The sequence below is a fragment of the Brachionichthys hirsutus genome, unplaced genomic scaffold (assembly GCF_040956055.1).
Source record: "Brachionichthys hirsutus isolate HB-005 unplaced genomic scaffold, CSIRO-AGI_Bhir_v1 contig_919, whole genome shotgun sequence".
Lineage (NCBI taxonomy): Eukaryota > Metazoa > Chordata > Actinopteri > Lophiiformes > Brachionichthyidae > Brachionichthys > Brachionichthys hirsutus.
In genome coordinates, this window is record NW_027180427.1 from 48,989 (window position 1) to 75,428 (window position 26,440).

Here is a 26,440-nt window from a genome sequence, read left to right on the forward strand (position 1 = left end):
AACATGAGTTGAAAGATTAAATTCACACAAATGCATATGTATTCACGCATATAAAAAGGCTGCAGATAATGTCAGTGGTTAGACCCAAATGAAGCTCAACTCTGGCTGAGAGCATCTGTTTTAAAGCCATCTGTCGTGGCCATTTGTCATTGGCTGATGGTGGACTGTGAAAAATACAGCAAAAACTTGCTAATGCATATTTGTTCTTTTACAAAGAAAAATCAGAAACTGCGATCTTCGCAGCCACTGAACCGTTTCCTTAGAGTATCGAAATGAGGATTTCCAAGTCACTGACCTTCAGACAACACTGTGATATGTTGGATGAGGAAAGGCGTGCAAACAAATTTCCAAACAAATGTAATTAACATTTAGCAGGGGATCAACATGAAGACTTGATTTTGTGAGTCCTGATGTTATTAAAATTATTGATTTTAATACCTTGGGCCTACTACAATCTTGAAATACAGTATACATTCTGGTAATTTCTTGTTTAGTAAACATATAGTCTAAAGAACTGTTAAACATCCACTGCATGGAAAGCATTAGATCTGAACAGCTTTAATAAGTTGCTATAATAAAGTGTCAGAATAAATCTGTTGTGCCGATGTGCAGTGCTTCTGCAATGGTTAGTACCGAATAAAATCCTCCACTCCACAGAAAAACCACTGAAGTCGTGACTCATTGTTTCATTTCCTATTATGATGGCTGCTTACACTTCCTGTTGTGTTTTATTTACAGGGTGTGATTCATTGTTAGAACTATTTCCCCTGAGGCCTCAGATGCTGATTACTTCTGTGGCAGCCATCCCTTAGGTGTGCTAATGGCCAGACACACTGAACAGCTTTCAAAGTTTGGCCACTGTGTCTCATCCAATCAACACCAAGCATGCATTTAAGCTTCCTGCTCATGGTGATCAGTGCCATGAGCTATGATGCCAAATGTTAAGTGTTTTTGCTCAAATGTTCAGAATGATAATGTTTCACTCATTTCCCCCCAATTTCCTCCCTCCATAACTTTCCCTAGACATTATCACTGATACCAAAAAAAAAAAAAGCATGGAGTTTTAAAACTGTTAACCTTTACACAGTTGATAACAGGATATTAAGGTAATCAGACGGGTGGCATGATTCACCCTGATTAGTTCATTAGACATTAAATGGAGTGTTTAATGATGCACATGAAAGAGTGACGATGTGTGGAGCAAAGAAATATCCATATACTTGCAGGTTTTCCGATATGTCCATCCACTTATAATGCCAGAACCACAAAGATGCATTATGACGACGGAGATGGAACCACATTAGTGACAAATTTGATAAATACACAAGGACCTAAAAAAATTAGGCCCTTATGCTGGTTTGCCTTGTTCTCGCCGAGGAAAGACGCATGCCATTAACCCCACGCTGCGCAGTTGCTGATTACACTGAAACACCTCTTTGCCATATTACTCAGCCATATGTTCAAAACAAAGTTATAAACGACAGGTAAGAACCCAAATGCACGACAGTAGAGGGGAAATCCAATAAATGAGCTTTATTAGCCAAAGCCAGGTAGTCAGTCCAAAACAGTAGACAAATCTAGATAAGGGCAGGCAATGAGACAGTTTCAGAAATCAGGCAGAGTTCACAAACCGGGTAATCAGAATGACCAAACAGGCAAACAGATCCAAAGGAGCAGGCAAAGAAACATAATCCAAGGATCAGGCAGGTTTGAAACACAGGAGGTCAGTCTGGAATGCTGAAAAGTAGGAATCATCACTAAACAATCTGGCAGATGGGTGTGGCAGGATCAGGGCCTAAGTTGTGTCAGGACTGATGACGGATGAGTTGCAGGTGATAGCAGAAACACAGGTGACAGGAATGAGCTGATTGGAGGGGAGACTCTGGAAGACAGGAGAAGTTAGTGTGTGGAAAAAAACACAGGCCCGCCTCAAACTGTGACATGGATAATACACACCAAATTGCAAAAAATAATTTGAGATGACATCTAAAATGTACACTTTCATTTATTGATTGATTTGCAAGTGTACATCATGATACAATTGTTTTTTGCTAAATATCTTGTTGACTGAGCTTTCTAAAAACGCCATGATGCTATGACCTGCTAGAAATAATACTGTTCATACATAGATTTAGTGTTTTTGAAGAACAGTCCCAATATAATAAACGAGGTACAATATTTTTTGCCTCTCCGCACGTCAACATAAATACCCAGGCGTTCGACAGCACAGTCGTGCTGGATGATGTTAGGTTGCAGGTTTTCTCTCTCTCTCCCTCTCTCGCTCTTTCTCTCTCTCTCTGATGTGTGTAATTGCGAGCTTTGTCTTCTTGCTTTATTTAGCCACCAGTTAAGCCCTGTCAGAGCAGCGCATCGACAGGGGATTCCAGTTGGTTAAGCTGATGTGGGTGGAGGCCGAGTAATCAAGGCTGATTGTTGTCTGCCACACACTGTTCCACCCAGAAGTTGAAACTTTATCACATGTTTAGTCCACTTGTTAAGTCAGCAGTGTTGCTATCAGCGTTTTCCATCGGGGAGACCAGTGAGACGTCTCAGGGCCACGCGATTGTTGTGTGTGTGTGTGTGTGTGTGTGTGTGTGTTCCAAGGCCAGTCTATTGTTATTTGTTGGGTAACAGTAAGTCTCCATTGCATTTGATTTGGTCTCCTGTGACACCCGCAATGAGCCTGTCCTTGAAACCGAAAGGTGAAATTTAAATGCAAACATAATATATATAATATAATATAATACATATAAAGCATCAAAAATAAATGCTTCATTGACTAGCAGATAATTATAAATCATAGATCATAAAGCAAACAATGGTACTTCAAATAAAATTTAATTAATCAATTAAACTTTTCATTAGTAGGACATTTGTAGGACATATGTAATTTTAAAATTAATATGTTGTTGGTGATCAACAATCGAATGTTATAACTACTGTGCGTTTTTTGCAACAACAAACATTTAGTAATTCTAATTACCCTTATTTAGTTACTTTTTGTAATATATTTGTAATATTACTGAAATTTCTTGTATCTTTTGCAGCCATTAATTACTGAGACATGATTTACTGGTGGCGAATCATTACTGGCTCAGATCATTAGCAGCCAAGGCAATGCACAGGTGTCACCTGTCAGGTGAATCACAGAACCATTATATCAATATAGCAGCAATGTACTGACGATATTACGGTACTCAACAAGGGTGACTGTCACCTTTGACATAATACAAATTTACTACAAGAAGGTAATGTGTATGTTCAAGTAAGACTCATTTATAATTCATTCCAAGCTGTCCTTTGATGCAGGCACAGTGCTGGGACTTTTATTGATTGTGAGTGAGACAAAGTACATTTTCACTGTGCTTTCTTATTATAGACGTTAATACAATTTGTCTTGCTTTGACAGTTTTCATATATTTAAAGCTAAACTGACTGGTAGGCTGAGGAATGCAGCCGGTGATTCATGATCATTATGACGCTTCATTATTTATTAGTAACAACACACATAGATTTTATTTTAAAGCTGTTGAAGATAAAACAGTGTGCTGTCAATAATGCAGGTTTTTGGTCTGCATTGTGTAAAAAAATGCTCCAATTCCAATTCTTTGGCACACATGCAAACTAATAATATGAAAGATACCTTTTTTTATTTTACTGATTATTTGGCTATTGAAAGTGATTGCAGGGAGAGCGAGAGCTGAGTGAGCTACATTGAAGTCAACAACTATCATTTCAAAAGCTTGTCTCGACGTTAATCAGTCCATGTGCTTTTAAGATTGTACAGAGATTGTCAAATTAAGCAGCAGTTCTGAGCTCTAATTAGATCAGTTTTTATTTTTAGTATAGCTTTAGATCTTATGAAAGTTGTCTCATTGCTTTTTCTGAGAGGTGTACACCATAATCCATGTCCATGTCCAGAGGCACACAATGATGCTCTTTACGAGCACTCTTTCTAATTACTGCTTTCTTCCAGCACGAATTATGGTGAGAATCACTGAGGGATGCCAGCAAGTATCTCTGATGCATTTTGTTATGCGAGTTGTCAACCTGCAGTATGAGTGTTAAAACAGCCTCTGGTCTTCCACAGCTGCTGAAGTGAGGGGCAGAGGAGATGCAGAGCCACAAGGTTAATTGAAGGTTTATGAGATCTTTCATGGCTGATGCAGAAAGTCACATTAATGTATAATTCATGCATGAAACCTTGCTTAAGCCTATCTGGATAACCCAAGACAACATAGAGTTTCAGATAATTGTTTTATTTTGCTAGTTAATAAGCAAAAAGTATGAGTATTGTGTGTTACCTTGATTTGTGATATGTGAGCAGGTCTTGCTCAGGTCTGAATTAAATACTGATTTCCCCTTGGGCAGAGGCAGCATCCTTCTCTGATTGAGATGTTAGAATTCAGGTCTGCTGTTACCATTTACCGCCCCACTCCTGCAGACAGACGATCCTGTGCACAAGCACTCGCTGGTTGCTGCTTATTCTTCTTGCTTTCCTTCGCTCTCTCAGACCGCATCAGTAGTCATTATGGAATACGGCACAGGTGACATTGATGATTACCTTTTAGCAATTCTCATTGGTTTAATTCCTTACCAGGATGAGAGTGTGTGTCTATGTGCATGCCCCTAACTGTGCACAATGTAATTCCTTTTCAATCTAATTGGATGGCATTCACTCTAATCAAAGATTGACGCTGAGGAGTCAGAGTTTCATTCATCACTGTTCATCTTTTGAACTTATTTGGTGAGGAACATACCTCTTTGAAAAACTGTACTGTAGTTTTTCTGGAATGCTGGGCGTACTGTCTTCCTCTTTCTTCCCTGTCTTGCAGGATGTCACGGGGTTCGATTATTGGCCTTACTCTTTTTTCACTATTAAATGCTGCTGCTCGGATCAATTAAAGTGAAGCATGTCATTTCTCAGTTACATCACTAATGACATTTGCACAGCAGTTAGTGCATTTCTCAAATCAATTAGTGCAAACTGCAGAACCTAGTGGATAACCTGCAAAAGCAAGTCACTTGCTCGAAATGGATATTCCATTCCTCAAAAGCAAGTCTTTGTGCCAATGAAACTGCCAGTGTCATCAAAATGAGAAGTCTTGACACGATCGTTTATGAACAAGAGACTCAAATGGCTTCGTCATGTTTTTATTATGACAGTTTATTCTCTTGGTGTTTTCCAATGCAAAAAAAAGGTCAGAACTCGGTGACACGACCTGAAAATGCTCCAGACAGCACTATACACTACGGTACTTCCACAGCCGTTTGAATATGACAGTAAAGTTGCACTGTAGTTAGGCGAGTGAGTACAAGACACTGCATACGTACGATTCGCATCTTTATCGTATATGCCCTTTGCAATTCGACAGCATTGTGCAAAAGAAACATACACTATAGTCACCTATTTAGACCAAACATAAGAAGCATCTTATGTTTGAAAAGCTGATCTTTTTCAGCTTTTGTCCATGCATTTTCTTGTAGACGAGACAACTGTATTTTCCATATTAGCACATATCTGATGTGATTAACAATAACATTTACTTCATCATCAGTGCTGGCCTCTAATTGAAGAAGATAGCTGTGGTATGCATTCATGTTTTATGCATGTTATGCTATATATCAATGACAGCAGCCAACAAGTAATTCTGCTGTCCTGGGCTTAAAGGATTTGTGCCATTATTCGCAGGTAGGAATGATGGAATCTTGCTAACTGCACATCGATCCGTTGAGTGAATGTGCATCCATTCATGAGACAGTGCTAATCCTTCAGCGTCGCTGTATTGCACTGCACCTTCGTCGTCTCAGGTATATTCAGTTTGCAGTCACTGCCTCCTCATGGCAGACTGTTTTCAATAACACTTTAAAAGTCGTAAAGCAAATAGCAACTGAAGGTCGGTAAAAGAGCGCACCTGTATTAGTTATTGTGAAGTTGAGTTTTTATTATTTAGACTACCGGTACCTTTTACCTACCTTTTCTTTGTTCTTATTTGACTTATCCATGACACGGAGAACAGCGAAAACCGCCTAGAATCGGATCTTTTCCACTTCCGGTTCGAGCCTCTTCCATAAGAGGTCTTAAATCAGACACAAACTGTATTTACAGTGAAACCTCAGTCCCTATTATTACCATATTTGAAATATGACAGTTGAAAACCCTGCAAATCCCACAACAATGCAGATTAGCAAAATTTACCACGCTTAATTGAAATACTCAATGTGATCTTTTTTTGTGGGCCCATTGACAAGTTTTGACTCCCTTTGCTTGCACCAGTATAATGAGGGTAACCCCGCCACAGTTTCACTCTATGTATGACCTCCGAAAGTAATCTCTTTTGTGCAATTTAATATAAGGACATAACACATGGCCTCTGATAATCAAGCTAAAGGAGGACACAATTAATATCCCTCCACCGCTATGCGCTTCAGTCGGAGCCGAGTACCAGCTGTGATGCACACACACACACACACACACACAGAAATTATAGAAGAATGTCACAAAATAAATGAGATTTGGTATAATCTGACATAGAGACTTTATTAGAATTAGATAACATCAAACAGGAGAGCAAAAGCAATGAATGAACAGCAGGAAAGTCAAAGATCACATGCAACAAATCTTCTTCTCTGACACACACACACACACACTGAACACACGTTCCATGCCAGGAATATACAAATGCTATCCAGATGATCTTTGTGTGACAGGGAGCATATCTCTCTTGTTGGCCAAGTCACAGTGGCTGTAATGATAATGAATCGGTGCTGTCATAAGAGAGGCAGGCCTGCGAAACCTCATTCCTCCTAATAAACCAGAATGGAAAACTGCACATTCCAAAGTACAAGTCATCTCCTAAGGCCTTTTGGCGTCAGAGCAGCAAAAACGGATGCGTCAAAAACAGAGAGCAGATCAGAGAATCCTGTCAGCCATTTTTCACAGGTTGTTTTCTCAAACTTGTCGCTCTTTGAGAAAGGACAATCATCCCCACGGGCGTTTTTTGTTGATGAGGCCAATCTCCGACATGTCAGATCCAAAAGTGTTGCCATTGCCCATATTTGTGTTTCGTGGTTGGGGAAACAACCGAGGCCATTGCTTTCGTCTCCTGCTCTTATTTAGCCTTGAACAAGACTGACTTGTGTATAAACACAGCGAGTGATGCACACACACACACACACACACACAAATACTGTACATTTGATACACACTTAAGGCAATGGTGGCCTGGCAACTGTGACCGTTGAAGTAGATCTAATTGTGCCCTTGCATGCTTCTCTATTAATTCATCCCTGCTCACCCACATACATCTCAAGCCTCAGTAAGATGCTTAGAGACATGACACACTGTTGAATCAGTGCTTTCAAAGGACATCACAAAGCAAATATACGAATAAGAGTATAGTTTCACGGTGTTTGTACCTGATTTCAGTGGGTAAATATGGGTGCAGATGCAGTTTATATTTTCATCCTGTTTAAGACGGCTCGTGTCTCCATGCGCCGATGCTGCTATTCACAGAAAGATGGCTGCACTAATCCCAAATCTGTCCCAGAGATACCAAACATCAGCACTAATAAAATAATTCCCAGATGTTTGCTATACATATTTCTCAGACGGCATCATCTTTCATCTTTTGCATTAAGCTTCACAACATTCTTTCTGCACTAACTTCACATGAAGACTGAAATGAATAATGCATCTATCTAACAATTGATAGCCTTATAATGATATTAAAACACAACGCGTGCTGCAACTTGATGTGAATATGCATGAGAGCTGTCCAATCTGCTGCACGTGACAAACTGCAAAGATGACAGCCATTAAAAGATTGAACTGTGGATTTCTTTTTTTTTTTTTTTTACTGGCTCTCAAGGGAAAGTGAAGCCTTTCTTGTGCCAGAAATTAAATCATGAGATTCTAATAATATCATTATTATTAATAATAATATTTCATTGTGTTCAAATAATCGCATAAGTACATTTACTGCAGGCAAAGATTGAGGCAATATGTGGAGGGTCATTAAAGGCTGAACAGCAAATGATCTGCCATCAGGAATTTTTTTTTTTTTTGAAGATGAAGAGTCTTTTCGGAGAGTGCTCCAAATGACGCACGTTTAAACTGGCGATGACCTCTTTTGGCTGGGGTCGTTCTAATGAGGCAGAGGAGAAGAGGACACGTTCCGCATCATAAGGAGATTGCGGCAGGTAAGACGGCTCCACAGAAGGGCAGAGTTTAAATTGGGAGATTGACAGCGGTTTCAAGCAAACAGTTATTTGTTGGGGCTTTTTTCTTTTTTGCAATATGTATTATTTTAAGCAAAATTTGGAAGGTGAAATTAATCTGAACAAAATGCAATTTTAATACAAACCGTGATCTTTTTGAAGACTACGGAATAGGCAATTAGTTGTTGTTTGTTGCATGTATGTATTTTGCCAATTAATTTGTGGGTTTTGTTACAATTCCCTTTAAAAGTATAATGCTTGACCATCAGTTACCAGCTATTTCAATTACATCTGCATTGCTGGTCATTCCATTTCATTTGCCATTTATTCACTCTTTCTTGTCCTCCTGCCACTGCTCTGTGTCTTTTCCATTAATGCACCCTTGCATTCCTGTCAGGCAATTTGGCACCTTAAATACCAGCTCTATTCACATCAAGCAATTTTGACCCTGTTCAAACTTGAGCTGGAAGTTTGCCCCCCCCCCCCCCCAAGCACAGCTGCACCATTTGTAAGTGACACGATTATAACGGTATTTATTGTAAGAAATGACTGCTCTTCTATTCGGAGGAACAACGTCTGTCCAAGCTGCACCTGAAACTACTTCAAAATGTGTCCAAGAAGCAGATATTGGCATGCGACACAGCAAATGTGAGCAATGTCATGATCGCGCATGGCAATAATAGGCTTAGAACAGAGCAAGACCGAGGTGGTGGAAGGTGAAATCAATCGGCAGTCCCAGTAAAAGCTTTGAGTTCTCATTGTGTGTGTGGGGGGGGGGGGGGGGTAGTTTAACCAGCACTAGGGGCATAATAAGACTCAGGGGTCACTGTGTAACGGTCGACTCATTGTCTTCATCGATTGGCCGCATTTACGTGAGAATGGATCCTGGTCGTGATTGTTCAGCAATTTGATTAGTTCGTGGTAGAAGCCATTTAAAACGTAGAATTATATTTACGTCATTAAGTATACATTTATGTAAGAATATTGTCATGGTCAGTATGTATGGGGACGTGTCAAACAGCAGCATTTGATCAGCATTAACTCCGCGTGGCCTTGCCGACACGTGTAGCGCAGGTATCCCACGCTGTGTACTACTATATTAACGAGTAGTGGGTGAGTGGCTTCGTGTCAACGACTCTCCTTGTGAGTTAAAGACCTTGAATACTACGGACGTCTTCAAGCTTTTACAACAAGTCAAGGTGACTTTATTCGACACAAAGGTTTAGCACAAGTAAGTAATGCAATATAAGGAATGTGTTTTGCTTAAATGATCAGTTGAATGCTGTTTTCTTGAAGAAAACTAAACTTGCTCTTATCCTGATCTTTACTTAGAAGCAGTTCAGGTGGTCTTGGATGTGGTCCAGGGTCATAACTGAGCTTTTACAAATAAGGCCGGTGGTTTTAGAGTGGTAAGCGTAATTTAAATTGGGCTCAACAAACGATACAGTAGTAATAACCTGCCCTTTGACTACTGTGAAAAATCTCAACTAGTACCTATGGATAACATTGTATTACATTTTATCACCATTATATTACATTTATATCAGTCAAATAAACCGGTAATAACCATACCATATCCTCCTATTGTATAAAATCACATAAAAAAATTGGTTAAATGGTTTTCCTGTAAGACCCACGTACAATGATTTATATATTGTGTCTTGTAGTTTTTATGATATCTGTAATAAGAATATTGTGTATTTCTTCTCCACAATATTTTCTACAGCTGCAAACTACAATTCAAAGTGTCACATTCGTGTTTCTCTGTAAGAACACAACTTAAGCTATAGCAGCATACACAGAAAAACTTACATCTTCAAACTTAAAAACACTGAGCCATGTCGAACTGACATACCGGTACATAAAACAGTATTTAGACACAGGCACTTAGTCCAGAAGGCAACTGCATCACCATCAACCTAAATAAATAAAAACAAGTGACAATAAACATTTTTAAAAGAAAAGGAACATTAATTAGCTACACAAGGGATAATGCAACTAATCCCTTATATATCATACAGACACCGGATACTCCTATTGCACTACTCACACAAAGACAGCACATATGTCCTGGCCTGAGCAAATAACATGTCTTCATCCACTGTGAAAGAAATAACTGTACATGTTTCTTATATATAAAACCATGAATGTATTTACATTCTGAATTGTTGCTTCCTGAAAGCCTTAAATCTTATTTTTTGAAACATAAAAAAAAAATACCTACATAATGTTAAATAATGAAAGTGTTGATATTATGTCAAAAATGTTGCAGCTAATGAGCAAGGAAAACAGGATAATAAAAAAAAACAATTTTCATTGGCATTGTTTTCCACAACTGCAAGGTAAATAAAGGGATTATACTAAACCGGAAACATTCCTTCTATAATAGTATTTCGGTTCAGCTGACTTTATTGTCTCCTGCAGGAGAAGTTTGCCATGGACAGCTGCTAATGGCTATTTAGCAAGAGCTCATACAATGTTGCTGAAATTAAGTTAACTGACTAAAATGACATGGAGGGCAGTGTACTTTTCCTTGGGGGGGGGGCAGCTCAACAACTCTGGTGATTAATTTGACAGGTGACCAATTCTTAAAAACATCACCTTTTCGCTATTCCTTATACACATTTCCTCACAGCTGTTGATGGAGTTTCTACCGTGGTACGCTGACACTACGTCCTGTCAACGTCACCGCCACTATGAACATGCGTGTGGGCTGCTGTGCTACCTGCAGGATATCTGTTTCTTCTGCATCGTGATTCCATCAGTCTGCCTCAGCAGGTTCCCATGGTGCTGACGGTGGTATAGCTGAACTTGGACAAGGATGCTCCCGTTGCCATGACATCCTCATCGTTATCCTGAAGCCCGCGATGACGGCAGCGACGGCAAAGCGCGGCGCAGCATGAGAACGTGGCAAGCAGAGCTTTGCGAAAACGTGTGTTCATGAAGCAGTAAATAATTGGGTTGACGCAGGCAGATATATAGCTCAGCAAATGGATGTAAGCCATAGGCGTCCCAGAGAGGGCCTGTTTGGCAGAGACGTCATCAAAAGCCCGCCAGGTGTTGGCACAGTAAAGTGGCATCCAGCACAGAAAGAACAGGACAACAATGACCACCAGCATGCGGATAACGCGCTTCTTGGCCTCCAGCTTCGCTTCGGATGTGTTACTGCGTGGTCCTTCTACCTTGGCCTTCCTGGTGGATGAAGTCATGGTGGACATCTCCATTGATCGCGGCCGCTGGGCAACATTAACGTAACATCCATCTCCATCATCGCTGCCGGTGGACACTGCTGAGGTAAGTCCATTCTTCACATCTGATTGGGAGAGCAGAGTGAAAGAGACTCGTATAATAAATGTAATGGATTTAAATCCTGCATTATTTGACGTGTGTGTGTGTATACAGTATATAATTTTCATAATTTAATAGAAAAACTTGAAATAAATCCTTATCATTAACAAGCTTTTGCTTTCAAATGAGTAAATCTGGCGGCTGGAAAACAGCCACGATTTAAAAGCTGTGGAGCTTCATCTTGTTGCAACAGTTTTTATTCCCCTTATTTTTGACTAATATTTCAGCAACTGGATAAAAAAAAAATATTTTATCAGTGAAATTGGCTGCAGCTGGTCCATAAAAAAAAAAGGAATTAACAAATGAGGCAAAGTGCCGCGGCGCTGTGCTAATTATGCAGAGTGAATCAGAGCTCCTAAAGACCTGCAGCTCACCTTAATGAAAAGAAGGACAAGGAGTTCTTGCTGAACCTCAGCAACCATCCAGGGATACTGCAATTTAGTCATAAAATCTAATTCTACAAAGTACAATTCACATTGATTGTAGTAATTAGAGCACTAAGCCAAGCCAATCCTAACAGGAACTGATGCCGTGCAGACATTTTATGTGCTTTTCTAAACCACCGCTGGATTATTAAATCATGCACATTTTCAAAGAGGTAATTTTTTTATGCTTTGCTTCCTGATGTTTTTTTTTTTAATTTGCCGAGTTATTTTTGCATCAAACTCTGTTTTTCAAGCTTTTTTTTTAAGGACATCTCTCTCTGAACAGAATGCGACGTCCAGGCCCGCGGCTGCCTGCCAATTCCCTCCTCTAATGGAGGACCAGGAATCACACAGCATCATGCTCTCATTCAGATTCACTGTCATATGCCCACAAGAGATTATGCTTCACTTAACCTGCACACATTACAATTATTGCCGTGCTAATGAAATTATGTCATGACGTTTCACATCATTGGTGGTTAACTTTACACCATCCAGTTATCTAATGTCAATCAAAAAGTCACATTAGAAAATTCCAGATACAGATAGATTGATGAATTTACAATATTCCCGAATTATGAAAATTAAAAAGTAAAATCAGATCATATTTAAAATGTTTCTTCGAAAATGACTTTGAGAAAAGAATCAGAAGAGTGAAAACGCATTTCTGTTTCATGGCCTTTCCTTTGTTGATGTTCTATCTATTTCAATTTTGTGTTGAATAACAAGATCTCATTACTGACTGTTTTAGGTGCACAACCTCTCGTCAGTGATGCACTTATTTTGTGATGCATAGATAAAGTCTTTCTGATTAGTGGTTAGACGAGCTTTTATTTTCACGAAATTCATTCTCTTTTTTTTTAACAACCAACATTACTAACGAAAACAGAGACAGACAGCCTAATTAAATGCACTGTTACCAGCAAATTATAATAATAGCCAAAAAATATATACAAATGCTGTTTAAATGCACTTGAATGTGGAAATATTACGTATTATAAGTTATAAGTTTGATGCAGCTCAAAAAGTCAAATGTTGGAATATCTATTGGAAATACCGGTACTCAAACACATAAATAAACTTGTTGCTTTTGCTCGTGGCCATGAATCATTAATCAAAGCATTATCTGTCTCTATTATTCATCTCTCCAACGTGTGGTGTGCGTTGTCTCACCAGGACAGTCCTTTCTGTGGCCTATCTCAAAGTGGATGCCTCTATAAAGTTCCCTGGAAATTAGTCCATAAGCCACAATCATCACCAACCCTGGGATCGCAAACAGCACAAGAAGAAGCAGAATATACCTGAAAAAGACAGAATGGAGAGGTTGAGATCCAGCTTCCATGAAGATATTATATCCATACGGGGACAACGTTGTTTACACCCCTCTGTTAATGAAAGAAAACCCCACAAGGATTAATCAAATAACGTGAAACTGACAAAATTAAAGACATTTAACCCACATTGCTTTAGAATTGTGCGTCAACAGAATCATAATGATGATGCCCTTAACTTAATATTTTGTTTAAAAACCTTTTAAGGCAATACGTTCTCCTTAAGCTGGATTATCATAGAGTGGAAAGTCCTAAGAATAGCTGATTGCTATTTTTAATAGAACAAATATAAAATAATAATAAAGTCTGCCGAGATAATGTGTGTGAAGATGAAAGCGCATGTTTGTGTTTTTGTGTAGTTATCTTGCTCTCCAATGTGAACCACTGATTCTTTTTTTAGAGCTTATTGCTTAGTGGGAAATGACAGTTGAAGGAGTTGTGTGTGTGTCAGGCGTTTATTTGCTCCACGAGTGATAATTGATTATACCCATCCAAAATAAGGGATGAAACCCACTTGTAGGTTATAAATAATGATTGCGTGGATGACCTTTGCGTGAGTTTGTTTATCTGCATATTACACTCCCAACTAACGTGAAATATAACTTAATACAGTTTTATTCAGTTCTGTTAGCTAAGTATTGGCTTACGCGTGAAACTTTAGACAGAAGCCGTGAAACTTAAGTGACTTTATGGCCGCTGTTGTTCGGTGCAAGACAATAACCTCTTTCAAGCAAATGACTGACAATTATTTAATTCTTCTGGTTGCCCTTAGGCGCCGCTACATTTTCACAAAGCAGTGCAAAAGAGTTGCCTGAAGATTTCAAAATGAAACACTCACCACGTTTGCTCTGCCGTTGCGAGGGGCCACATGTGGCGACACTGGTGAGCAGTGGTGTTGTCAGCGCGCTTAAAAGAGTCCAAGTGACTGATGATTGGATATGGAATCATGATGAGGAAGGCCAGCACCCATGTAGCAGCAATCACTCGATAGGCATGAGACCGGGTCTGCCACACCCGAGACTTCAGAGGATTACAGATTGCGCTGTAACGCTCAATTGCTATGGCAACCAGGCTAAATGTGGAGATGCTCACTGATATACCTGTAGCAAAACAACAACAGATTGTTTTAAAAGTCAGTAAACATGTGGCGCTTCTTTGTGTTCTCAGATGTTATTGTGTCTTTATGAATGGAAAGTTATTACAGCGCTGCCATCAGAATAGAGTTAGGATAATAAAAGGTAAAAACACGATGGCTGATGTGCGCTTAATATCCACAGTAATAACCGAGACCAATATGTGGTGCTCTGTGGAGATGTGCTTGTGAATGAAAGAATATAATGCAGGGGGGGGGGGCGCTTTGATGATATCTGGGTGTTGGTAGGAGAAATCATTTTGGTCCAGGCCACTGATGTGATCTGGCATCTCCCTCCTGACAGGGCACGACGGGAAATTACTCTTTTCTCTTTACCTCTGTTTTCATGTGTGCGTGTGTGTGTGTGTTTTGTTGTAGTTTTTTTTTGCTGGGGCGGGGGGGGGGGGGTAGAGTCTTAGATTTATTAGGTGTTCATGGGGAAAGCATTTTTATGCGTCAGGATTACAGTATGAAGAACAGTATGTGATTCCAATGGAAGTCAATGGGAACAAAAATCTCCTCTTCTTCACACCACGCAACGGAAGGTCAACAACAAATCCTGACCACAGTTACCTTTTAAACTATTTATTGATTTTTAGAATACAGGGTCCTGCTGGTATTGTCTTCCTCTTCCAGCTCCTCTTTGTCTTTCTCCGAATCAAGCTCCTCCTCCAGAAGGCGAGCCTCATTAGAACCTGAGGTTCTCTCTTTGCCATTTTTCTGGGATGTGGAGGCCACGTCTTTCTCCTGTAGCTCCTCCTCCTTCCCCAACTGAACGTTTGTCTCTTCAGGAGGATATGACTACTCCTCCTGCTCATCCCAGCGACGCTCCAGCTCCTTCAGAGCCATCTTAGTGGTGTTGGTTTCCAGAATTTGTTCCACAATGGTCTTGACGTACTGCAATCTGGACCTCCTGTAGCAGGGAGGCGTTCTCCTGTTGGAGTTGGAGGCTCAGTTGACGGCACTACATGTTGTAGCTGGCGATTCTCTGTACGCCCCACCGGAAGTTGGGCTTCATGGTCATCCTGCATTCTCTCCATCAGCGCCTTCCACTGCCCGTCTCTCATCTGAGGAGTGCCGCCCTTTCGTGCTCCTGCTCCCACTCCAGCAGCTTCATCTCTGCATGCGTCTCCTTCACTCCTTCTCTGAAGGGCGTTGGGGTCGACCGACTGCTGCACCTCACAGGGGAGGTGAAGCTTCTCATGGAATACCATCAGCAGCTTCTCCTCGAGCTGGATGTTGAACCTCCCCACACGTTTGCTCTGGGAGAGGCTCAGAGTCGTCATCCAGCTCACGTCTGAGACGTTTCTTAGCCTGCATTGTATTCTGCGTTTGCACGCCGAGGAAGCGAAACAGATCGTCCTTCTCAATGTCAGAGTGGATTCTGTCCGTCAGTGGGTCCATTTTAATGGGGCTATTCAAATTGTGTTTAAGGTATGTCTTCTTCTGGAGGTTTATTTATCTGTTAGAACCTTCCAGTGTCAACATACCAAGTGTCTAATTATGACATTGTTACAGGGTTAATCATTTCCGCAAATTTTTGTTAAATGCCTCCATTGTAAGTAAATGGGAAAATCCAGATTTTTTTTGTATCCAGACGGGTATCAGGATTACTCTCAATATTTAATGGGATCAAAATTGTATCCGAATTTATAAATTTATAAATAAATGCCATCAAAAACATAACCTTCTTGGTCGAGGTAAAAATTGATTAAACCTCCTCCACAATCCATTCCAGATGATTCGATGAGTGTGTGTGTGTGTGTGTGTGTGTGTGTGTGTGTGTGTGTGTGTGTGTGTGTGACTCAGGGATGCGCTGTCTTTTTGGTACCGATGGGAGCAGCTTTAGAGCAGATCTCATTGAAGCAAATACCAATCAGCCAGCAGGCCCTTCACTCAGTGCATCATGATGATGGCTCTGCTTTATTCAGTGCCGTGTGCTTAATTTAATCCACCTTTTCTATTCAGTTCCCGGAGGTTCATGCCCTCGGGGTACGCACAGTGTTCCTGTCCTCGCTCATGTTTGTCTCTAAATTTCACATTACCGCAATCATTTTGTTGTTGTTCTCCGTTTCACAAATTGTATTCACTCGCATCTCTATTTGCATGGAGTATTAAGTGTATTTTTATATTCTCCTAACTTAAAGGGGACATATTATGAAGAAAATCACTTTTCCCATGTTTCTACACGATTATTTTGGTGGTTTCGGGTCATTACCAACCCAAAAACTACTGAATCAAACCATCCAGTCAATCCTCCGTAGTTTGCTTTTTTGGTGGTAATGTTACGGCAAAAAATGTTTTTAGTATGTGCTAAAAGTATATTGCCATGGTAGCGTGCAGCTACTCGCGTGTCCTCTATGAATTTCGGTTTTTTCGGTTTCATTTTCAGAGGCGTTTCTGACAGCTGTTTGAGACAGAAATGACGGACGCTGTCCTGCAGCATCTGTTTGCTATTTTGACCAAAGACTGTCACAGATATTTCATGTAAGTATTTGGGAACTGCAATAACTTGTGTAAAAAGTGTATAATATGTGACCTTCAACCCCCCCCCCCCCCCCCCCCCGTTCTCTCATTCTCTCACCCATAAGGTAGGACACTATCTTGCACATGGCAGCTCCAAAGATGAAGTCCTTGAGGATGTTGGGGATGAGGGTGAAGGGCATGCAGAAGAGCGCCATCATGAGGTCACTGACAGCCAGCGACAGCAGGAAGGTGTTGGTGACGGTGCGCATTCGTTTATTGGCCGTCAGCACCACAATGATGAGCAGGTTGCCAATTACACTCAGGAAGAAGATGAGCGAGTAGAGCAGGATCCGCAGAGTGTGGTCCCCATCTAGCACAGAAAAGGAGCAATATCAATACAATGACTCTGTCTTCATGAATCCTGGCAGCATTCAGACAATAATGTTATACTCCTTGTGGTAAACGGAGCGGAAGGGTTTATTCAAACTGGCTGAGAATCTGAAAAAAAACATAATGATTGTATTTCAAGTTTGCATTTTTTTTTCTATGTCCATTTCCTCCTTCCAATTTATGAAAAATGTGGCAAAGCTACTGCAGACCTGAACGACTGGTATCTGGGGACATTTTACATCATGTCAGCAGGAAAGGTTGTGTTTTGAACATGGGCAACCTGAAAGCTTTTATTTACTCTGAAACAGAGGTTAATCCCACCATTGCTGATTCATATTTTCTGGCTGATCATCACTCTCAACTCACTGACTCTCAGCATCCTGAATGTTAATAGTCTAACACTATATAGAGTATTAATTCCCCTCCACTCCGACAACTCGCAGGATGAGCAATGAATTTAGCCTCAGTCAGTAAGTCAGTCTTCCTCCGTTGGATTGTCCCATTATATGTCCTTTCCTTCGCCGTCTCTCTCACTCACCTCTATGCAAATATAGAACAATCTAATAGAGTGGCTTTCTGCTGACAGTGCATCAGGATTCCTTCATTAGAGCAAGTAAAAGTGTTGCATTTTGTGCAAGCATCACACGAGCATGATGAAAACATCCAGACTGACGATTGGGAGAATAAGAGCCAACACTCCTTTATTACTTTCTCTCCCTCGTCTCGTGAAATATGTTGCCTAATCAAAGTCAATGACTCTTCCTCTGTGCACTCTGGCTGTGCAGGAATTCACACACACTTCCAACAGCTGCTGCTGGTAGTGTGTGTGTGTTGAGAGCATTATCACTCACCTTCTCTCAACAATGTTCCACCTTGCAGGTCTTGCTGTTGCTTAAGTTCTGTAGCCTGGCTGGGTCCGTTCATGCTGATGCAAATACTGTATTCAACGAGTATCTGGCCCGACCCAGCTGGGTGATACGTATAGTAATACTACACAGACTGCTCTTTGTGTACTAGAAGTGCTGTGAGGAGCTGAGTCGTTGGCCGGGCACTTGACTTTGGTTTTCAGCGTAGGTCGACGGTCAAACTGCTTCTTTCAAGGAGGCTACATGATTAGTTTGTTTTATTACCTCCAGCAAGAAGGTCATGTTTCCGCCTGTCTGTCCGTCTGTCTGTTGGCATGATCATTGTTTTAAACCCTGCAGAAGTAGATTTGCATAAAGAGGTGGATCCGTGTTTAGTTGTTGTTTTTCTAACCCTGAGGGCAGCCATCTAAATTAAAGAAATTAGACACACATTTGCACGAAACCTTTAACAGCGCGGAGGTGGATGGGACGTGTGATTTTCGGAAAAACAACTCGCCAGGCAGAACGGGAAAGGTTGACTCTTTCACTGCCGTTTTTTCCCATACACTAAGATTATGGATGGACCCAAGTTCTTGGTGTGTGTTTTCATGGGCAAAGGATCTAAATACAGACGCTAGAGAAGGGGTCCTCTGGAGGGAAGGATCAGCCTTGGCAGAGGTTGGTGGCTTCTTTTTGACACTGAATGTTTCTTTCTTTTTGTCCATAACCTCCACGTACTATCTGTGTGATGTGTCTCTATCTGCTTCTCTGTATTGTTCAACATATGTTGTGTTGAGACCTTGATGTGTGTGTTCTGTATTTTACAAAGTTTAGTTAAATTGTGCAAATTCGCACTCAATTGAAAATTACCACATTGATTGAAATGCTAATTTTATGATCAGTTTGTCAGACCAGGCTATTGGTAAATGTTGCAGCTGCAGTGCTAATCCAATATGGTAAAAGTCACCTCAGGCTAAATCCGTAAACCAGCTGCAACCCAGAATTACTGATAGTCACAGAATGAAACCACTTTCTGTTAACAACACCACAGTAGCCACAGAAGCCGCGGTAATGGTGGTTAAACTACATGCAGGTTGCTTAGCACAGACTGCAGGCGTTCAAGGAGAAGTGAGACGGGAAGGTGTGAAGGATGAGGTTATACCCAGAAATGGCAGCGGTGGCGCACTGAGCGAAGAAGGAAGTAGAGAACAGTCAAAAACCAGTCATTCATTAATTTTCCAACCGCTTTGTCCATACCGGGTGGCGGGCCATGCTGGAGCCCATCTCAGCAGTCAATGGGCGAGAGTAAAATGAAAACCAAACAGTCACTGTTAGGCAGTCCAAAGACAAGGCTTCCAACCTCATAAAGTCATAAAGGGGTCCGATATACACCATCAAGAAAAATGTCTTCTGGATCTGATCCAGAATGAGGTCAGGAAAAAAAATTACATTTTAACATTGAAACTCCATTTATGGATTCAAAAATCAGTCTGATTCACTTTGACCTTTAACAGACCAGGAGTAAACGTATCTCAGACTTTACATCATCAGTTTCTAATACAATTATTCCTTTAACAAAATGTAATATTAGCGCAAAAGTCTGATCAAATCCTGTTAAAAAAAAGCTCCTCTAACCCAACGATTTAGTTCAGATGTTGGGAAAACACTCGCAGTAACAAATAAACTTTGCTAAAAATGTAAAGAATCAGGAGGCATTAATGCTTTTCTGTTTTCAGTTTGATGCAGAAATGTCTTGATGCTAAATCTACCTTTTTGGGAGCAAAGGAGGAAGTCATGGGGTGTTTTTAAAGAGCGATATCATGTCTGTGGGGAGGAGGGCAGGATGGGTCAACAGGACATTAGACTTTAGTGACGGAGACAGATGTCCATCTTCGAAAAAAGCTTGGCAATCGAGCGGCTTTAAAACAGTGACGCCGTGAGCATTTAGACCGGTTCCCCTGATGGGTCACTTTTACGATGCAATTGTATCTTCCAGAGTGTACGATGGATGACTGCTGATCCAGTCCGGTCATCAGCCTGCCATTATATTTGTCTGCTCACAAAAGGACTCCCCCCACTGCTGTCTTCTTGATCAACTACACAACACTTCAGAAAAGGCTGTTTGCTCTGCAGCCATCTCACTAATATAGCATCAGAAGCAGCACTGTTAACAACTTTAAACCAGTTGCCTATGCTACGAAGCAGCGTTTGTAATGAGCAAAGGAACTTCTTGCCAGGGTGCATCGTCATGGTAACTCATACATCACACTTTAAGTAACAGGTTGTGTTTTAGATTCCAATAAAAACACATGATGACACCACATGCTGGTCAAATAAATGTCTCTCTCAATTATCAAAAGTGTGGAGGGCCCATGGAAAACAGTATAAATAGTAATTACTAACAAATCTTGTGGTCACGTTTGGAGGATGTTGGGGCTTCCAGCTCATTTATTTTTGACAGATTACAAAATATTCCGATCCAGATCCAGCAAAGCGCCATTGGTGAGGATGAAAACCTGCAGACAGCATGGCTGTTTGACCACAGTAGCGAAACACGGCAGGAATGATAAATGGGTTAAAAAAGAAATCCAACTGAAGAGAAGTGACCATCTGAGTGGTGGTCTGAAGGTGCAATTACGTATACATAAATCACGCTTTATGTATAATTCTGTCATTCTCATCAGACACGAGACGCAACCGACTCTTCCTGAACTCATCAAATAGACCTATTTGGGCAATAAGTTTGTGATTTGCAGACTTCTGATTTAGCTCAGCAGCTCTATAATGGGTGAGTACTCAAAAGTACCAGTGAGGGATATCACAATGTAATAATACTGCACTACAAAGAAAAGTCCATTTATGGACGATCACGAGGAAAAGGTAAAGTGCAGAAAAATGTCCCTGGGAGTAAATTATTCACATATTAGTCATATAATGAATGTTTAAGAAGGTCAATTCCAGCTGTTTCGTATACTCTATGTCATTAAAGATTCATCTGTGGCTCTTTACTTGATTAGTATTCATTGTTTGGTTAATAAAAGAGAGAGATGCATGTAGAGTATGAATAACAACAGCCTGCAGCTTTCGGTGAGCGAGAAGTCAAACCTCAAAATGATTTGGTTTTCAGTGACCTACAAAAACAGCTAATAATATATATAAAAAATGTGTATAACAGCTTAACAAAGTTGTTTAATCTAAAACTTTGTATATGATTTTAAATATTAAAGAAAACCGTAATGTTTTGAAGAATTTGATATGCTTCGTGTGTAAAATTTTGAATTGTGTGTGGGGGGAGGGGGGGGGTTGAGCTGTAGAATAGTGCAATTATTGACTAATAAAATACTAGTGAAAATATAATAATCCCATCACTGCTCACACTGGCAGGTGGAGAAGATGTGAGAATGACTGAGTGAACAGGGAAATACTGTGAATATCGTTCATTTGTGATAAATGGAGTGTATTTCCCCTTCAAGTAGCCGATGCAAAGACACACACACACACACGCACACACACACACCTCATCAACATGGGGACCCTAACAGACGGTGAAGGATGGAGATGGATAAAAACCAAGTAAAGAGAGTGATTAAATGTTCTTTCTTCTTTACAAGCTCAAATCAATTTTGTTTTATCGATAGAAACCTAAATCAGAAACTTTCCTGCAGGCTTTGCAATCAACATCTTTATACCCTCACTTTGAATCAAGGACTAGGAAATGCTAGAAAACAGAAAAGGCTATGAAATAGAAGCAGGAAGCAGCAGCCGGTCCGTGCAGCACAGACCAGATATGACGCCATTGGACTTTTTAAATCCTCCGTGTAGGCAGGATTTGAGTCCTTGCTGTGACACATTTTCTCTCTGATCCTTATTTTTTTTATTGTATTTTATTTGTTTGTATTTCTGTAGATTTCCGCTTAACATAAAGGTAAATACTAACAAAACAACATAGCTTCAATTTAATTTAGCTTTTTCTTGTAAGCCTGCCAAGTGTATAGAGGAGCTGTTTATACAGCGCACAGCTGTTCACTTTAGACCTGTGATTTTCATTCATGACTAAAATGTCCAACAAGCCTCTTTCTTTAATGGACACATTTGCACAAATTGAGTTTTAGCCTCCTTAATCTCCAGAGATCTTCAGCTCCACCATGTCAATCAAACTCTAATCACTTGCCACTGCGTGAACTCTTGGATGACACGGCCGTGGCAGCATTTGATGAACCTTCGCGTGGTAGAACTTGCGTGTCCGCTCACCTTTCTGCGCCACGCGATGCGGTGTGAGGAATGTGGAGACGTTGCCGTCGGTGTCGTTTGTCTCCAAGTTCCCAGATCCGTTCAGCAGCGCGTCAGTCTGTCCGACGCACTCTGGGTACGTCGGTGTCTCATTGCGCGCACACAGGTCCATGTTTTTGCTCTGTTGCGCGCGGCTACAAAAAGTTCGATTTTGACCTGTATATTTCCGCGTGCGCCTCAAACATGGTGAAATGACAGGACTCCGCATCCACTGAGCTTCACCTTGATCTCCCCTAAACCGCTGCTGCTGCCTTTGACCTGTTTTTGTCTCCTGCTCTGTGAGCGCGTCAGTCAATGGTCGGCTCAGGACCGGTGCGCATGAGGAGGGCGAGTGCGCGCAAAGGAAAGTGGTCGACTAACGCTATATAGGGTGGTGTGTGTGTGTGTGTGTGTGTGTGTGTGTGTGTGTGTGTGTGTGTGTGTGCGGCGACTTTGCTGTGGACTATATCGGGCTTTTAAATTCTTGAACTGTTTATTGATAATCTTTTTTGCTATTTTCCTCGCTCAGATATAAATTATCATAGCCCCCCCCTAAATAGAAACAGGATTATTATTATTTTTTTTTTTACTGTATATAATAAGCCTTTCATGCCGAATTCCATTCATAGAACACTTTTCCCAACGAGATTTACGCTGAACAATCCAGAACGGTGGATCAAGGCGCATGTCTGGAGGGTGATGGAGTGTGAACGTTTCGTGTTCAACATGCAGGTCTGGATAATTGTCGACTCGAACTTGCACGTAAATGTGAAGTTAGTGATCTCATGCCTTGAACGTTTCCCGAGCTCGTAATAATTATTTTCCATGTGCGCTGCTGCCCTCTTGTGGTGTGTGAGTGCACCTCCGGTCGCACAGTGCAGTGGAAACTTGTTAAATCTCATTTATTTAACATAATCATGGTCATGTTTATCATAGTTTGTTGAAGTATTTGTATTTTTTTTACTAAGTTTATGTGTGGAAAATAGAAATAACCTGACATGCACAAAAGGAAACCTGTCCTTTCCTCACTGAACTCGTTTGATGAGATGTGGCAATGATAAATCTCACTCTGTGTGGTGAGTGAAGAACACGACAATCAATCTGTAAATATTATGAGAATGTAAACGGATTAATGGCCGGTTTTGTAGAGCCGTCATCTGTTTCTAGAATGTTTAAAATCTTGGGATAATACGTTTTTGTCGATCTGAACCCGAGCAATGCATGTGATGTGTGCCTTGAGAATGGACCGGGTGCATGCTTGTTTTTCCTGAAAGCAGCGAGCGACTGCCTCTTCTGTACCACCTGTACATTTGGGAGGCTAAAATGCTGCTGCTTTCTGAGGCGTGTTATTGCTATGGAGAGCAGGGACTGTCTGCCAGGCCGCCGAATGCTCAAATGACTCCCAGAAAATAAAAAAGGGAAGGGCATTATTTCAATCGGCCTACATCAAATGTTTTTTGTGGTCTAATTAACTGTCTCAAGCAGGTCATGTGCAAGATCCACTTACCCCACGTGAACGGTTCGTGTGAGGATGCCAATCAAGATGAGGAGAGAACCAGTGCAGTAATCACAAACTGGCATTACGTGTTGATCGCTGATGCTCCGCTCCATAAGAAAGCAGGTTCCAGGTCATCTCTCCTGGGGTTGACTCAGCTCATTTCTGCAACTTGGGAGGGGTGAAACATCATTAATGCATACGATGATGAAATAAAAGAGAATAAAACAGCAGCTTTGACAGATTTAGCAATCCAGAAAGGTATCGCGTCGCAGAAATACAACAGATTTCATTTTATTCCAGGTAAACAGATGGTGATGACTGAGGGGAATGGGTGGCGAATTCATCAGCGCTGAGCCAAGCTGAAGACAATTGCTGTCTCCTTCCAGTCCCATCATCTGTTCTCCGGTTGGGGCTCCTGGACCTCCCAAATCGATTGTTCAAACATAGCTCCAGGCTGGTAGCGAGTGTGTGTGTGTGTGTGGGGGGGCTGTGAGTGCTCATGTAGGTACATACGCCAGTGACTGAGTGTCCTCATGTTCAAACACAAAGACTGACGCCCCACATCCTGCTGGCATTTTGACATTTCCTGCAGTTCTCAATTTCTGGCAGACAGTCAAGCGCCATCCTGTTATTCATCAGTGCTGAGTGGGAAAAACTAACATTCACTGAACAATCAGGAATTTTCACAATTTGCTCCTTTTTAAAATGGATAGATAGATAGATGACTTTCTAGGAACATGTATAATTATGATGCTTACAAAAGGACATTTGATTCAGTCAGATGGTTCTGTTGATGATGTGATAAGACAATGGATCAACAAAAACGAGGAAGAAATAAGTAAATCAGACAAAGCTGCATAGATTGTAAACCCTTAGAAATGAATAAGATGTAACAAGCGATAACTCATCGTAATATTGTGTTATTTAACTAACAATGAATTTAACTGAGCACAACAGCCTCCCTGGTGGAATAATACATACAGCTTTGAAACAGAACTGCATGCAAAGTCATGAATTAACGTGCGTTTGCAGATTTGTTTTGCTTGTCTTTGGTCGGCTGCCACCTTTGTCCCATCCCAAGGATCGTATCATAATAACCCTTTTACAACGAGAGGACTCACCCATAGCTATCGACCATAGCAGCCAAACCTATAGAGATAAACTACGCCCCAGCATAACACGAACCTTTAGAACCTTGCAGGTGAACGTTCAGGAAATAAACGTGCATTTTGTCCACTCAAGTAGATGTTTGTTCACCCAGATTTGTATTATTATTGCATCATGTGGGCATCGACAGTATAATCTAACATCTGGTGTCCAATCAAAAATGGTGATTTGACACGATGTCCTAAGAAATGTCCCAAGTTCCGCTGTTTTAAGAGCGACGCTGTCAAGAGGAAGAAAGTTAAAAGATAAAGTGCATTGCAGCACAGCCTGTATATTGTCCCCAGAGAACAACAATAATGTAATCAGGTGAAACGACACACAAAGTGGGCCACAGTACGATTCAACAAAACACACCCATTAAAACAGCTCAACTGCAAATTGCTTGTAAAGGGGCCAACATCGTAGATATTCATGCCACAAAATATGTCTGAAATGAGGAGGATTAAGATATATGAATGTAGGGAAAAGTAAATAAAACACTTTTTCCTGAAGTTTTTTTTGTTTTTGTTTTTAATTATGTTACCATTTTTTGAGTATTTCCGTAAGGGTAATGTTGTATTGCTCACGTTAATGTTATAGTGTTTTTTAATTTGTTGTAGTGGTTTGCACTTCAGGGCCACCGTAACTATTAGTCGATGTTTCTTCATCTTAAGAAATAGTTGCCAGAAATCTTTTTTTTGGGGGGGAATAGTCTTAGTGTAACCTTATAATAATTCACATAAATTTGCTCTTATTCAATATGTAGAACTCTCAAAATCCCAAAACGCCTCGTTTATCAAATGTGACACATTTGGCTTTAAAGGGTTAATAATATATACTGATGGTGCAAAACCTTTATTTATATGAACAGTCTCTTTGTGCATAGCTGGTTTTCTTCAACCGCATGTATGATTATAGTCCTTACTGCACTATAATCATAGCTGCCATTTCAAACTGCGTCCTGAACATTTGAACACCGAATGACTGCTGAAAGGCTTCATGGTTCCATCTTCCTTTCAGAGACCGATTGCACGGGGCGGTTAAATAACTCAGCCTTTAGGCTCACCTTTGACCCATCAAAGTTCCTACGGCGTTGGGGGGCGGCTGGCAGGTTCAACAGACAGCGGCGAAGCAGTGACAGGTGAGCAACTCCTTTTGGATCGGGACACTGAGCAGGAACAAGCTGGTGAGTTTCTAAAACTTGCTTTCAACTTAACGTGCATGGATAATTATGTCATCTAATTATTTAACAAATTGAGCAAAACAGAGCATATTTACGGGGGTTAGAACTCCTTCAAGGGGCTCCATGAAAAGAAAGGATTAGTTGTTGCATGATGAGAGAGAAATTAAATCTATTATTTTATTTCAAC

At 40.8% G+C, this 26,440-nt stretch overlaps 1 protein-coding gene across 1 annotated transcript; it reads right to left on the reverse strand.

Annotated features, from left to right (window-relative positions):
* Nucleotides 1-10,991: 10,991 nt before the first annotated feature.
* LOC137914840 (cholecystokinin receptor-like) lies at nt 10,992-22,559 on the reverse strand. Its single transcript, XM_068758335.1, has 5 exons — nt 22,409-22,559; nt 17,041-17,292; nt 14,163-14,424; nt 13,167-13,294; nt 10,992-11,533 (listed from the first exon to the last, which is right to left on the reverse strand). The coding sequence occupies exons 1-5, from the start codon at nt 22,557-22,559 to the stop codon at nt 10,992-10,994; spliced, it is 1,335 nt and encodes a 444-aa protein (XP_068614436.1).
* Nucleotides 22,560-26,440: the final 3,881 nt, after the last annotated feature.

Coding starts and splice junctions, on each gene's coding strand:
- LOC137914840 (XM_068758335.1), bottom strand. CDS start 22,559: ATGGACCTGTGTGCGCGCAATGAGACACCGACGTACCCAGAGTGCGTC. Junction 17,293..22,408: donor GCATCGCGTGGCGCAGAAAG/GTGAGCGGACAC, acceptor TTTCTGTGCTAG/ATGGGGACCACACTCTGCGG. Junction 14,425..17,040: donor GATAGTGTCCTACCTTATGG/GTGAGAGAATGA, acceptor GTTTTGCTACAG/GTATATCAGTGAGCATCTCC.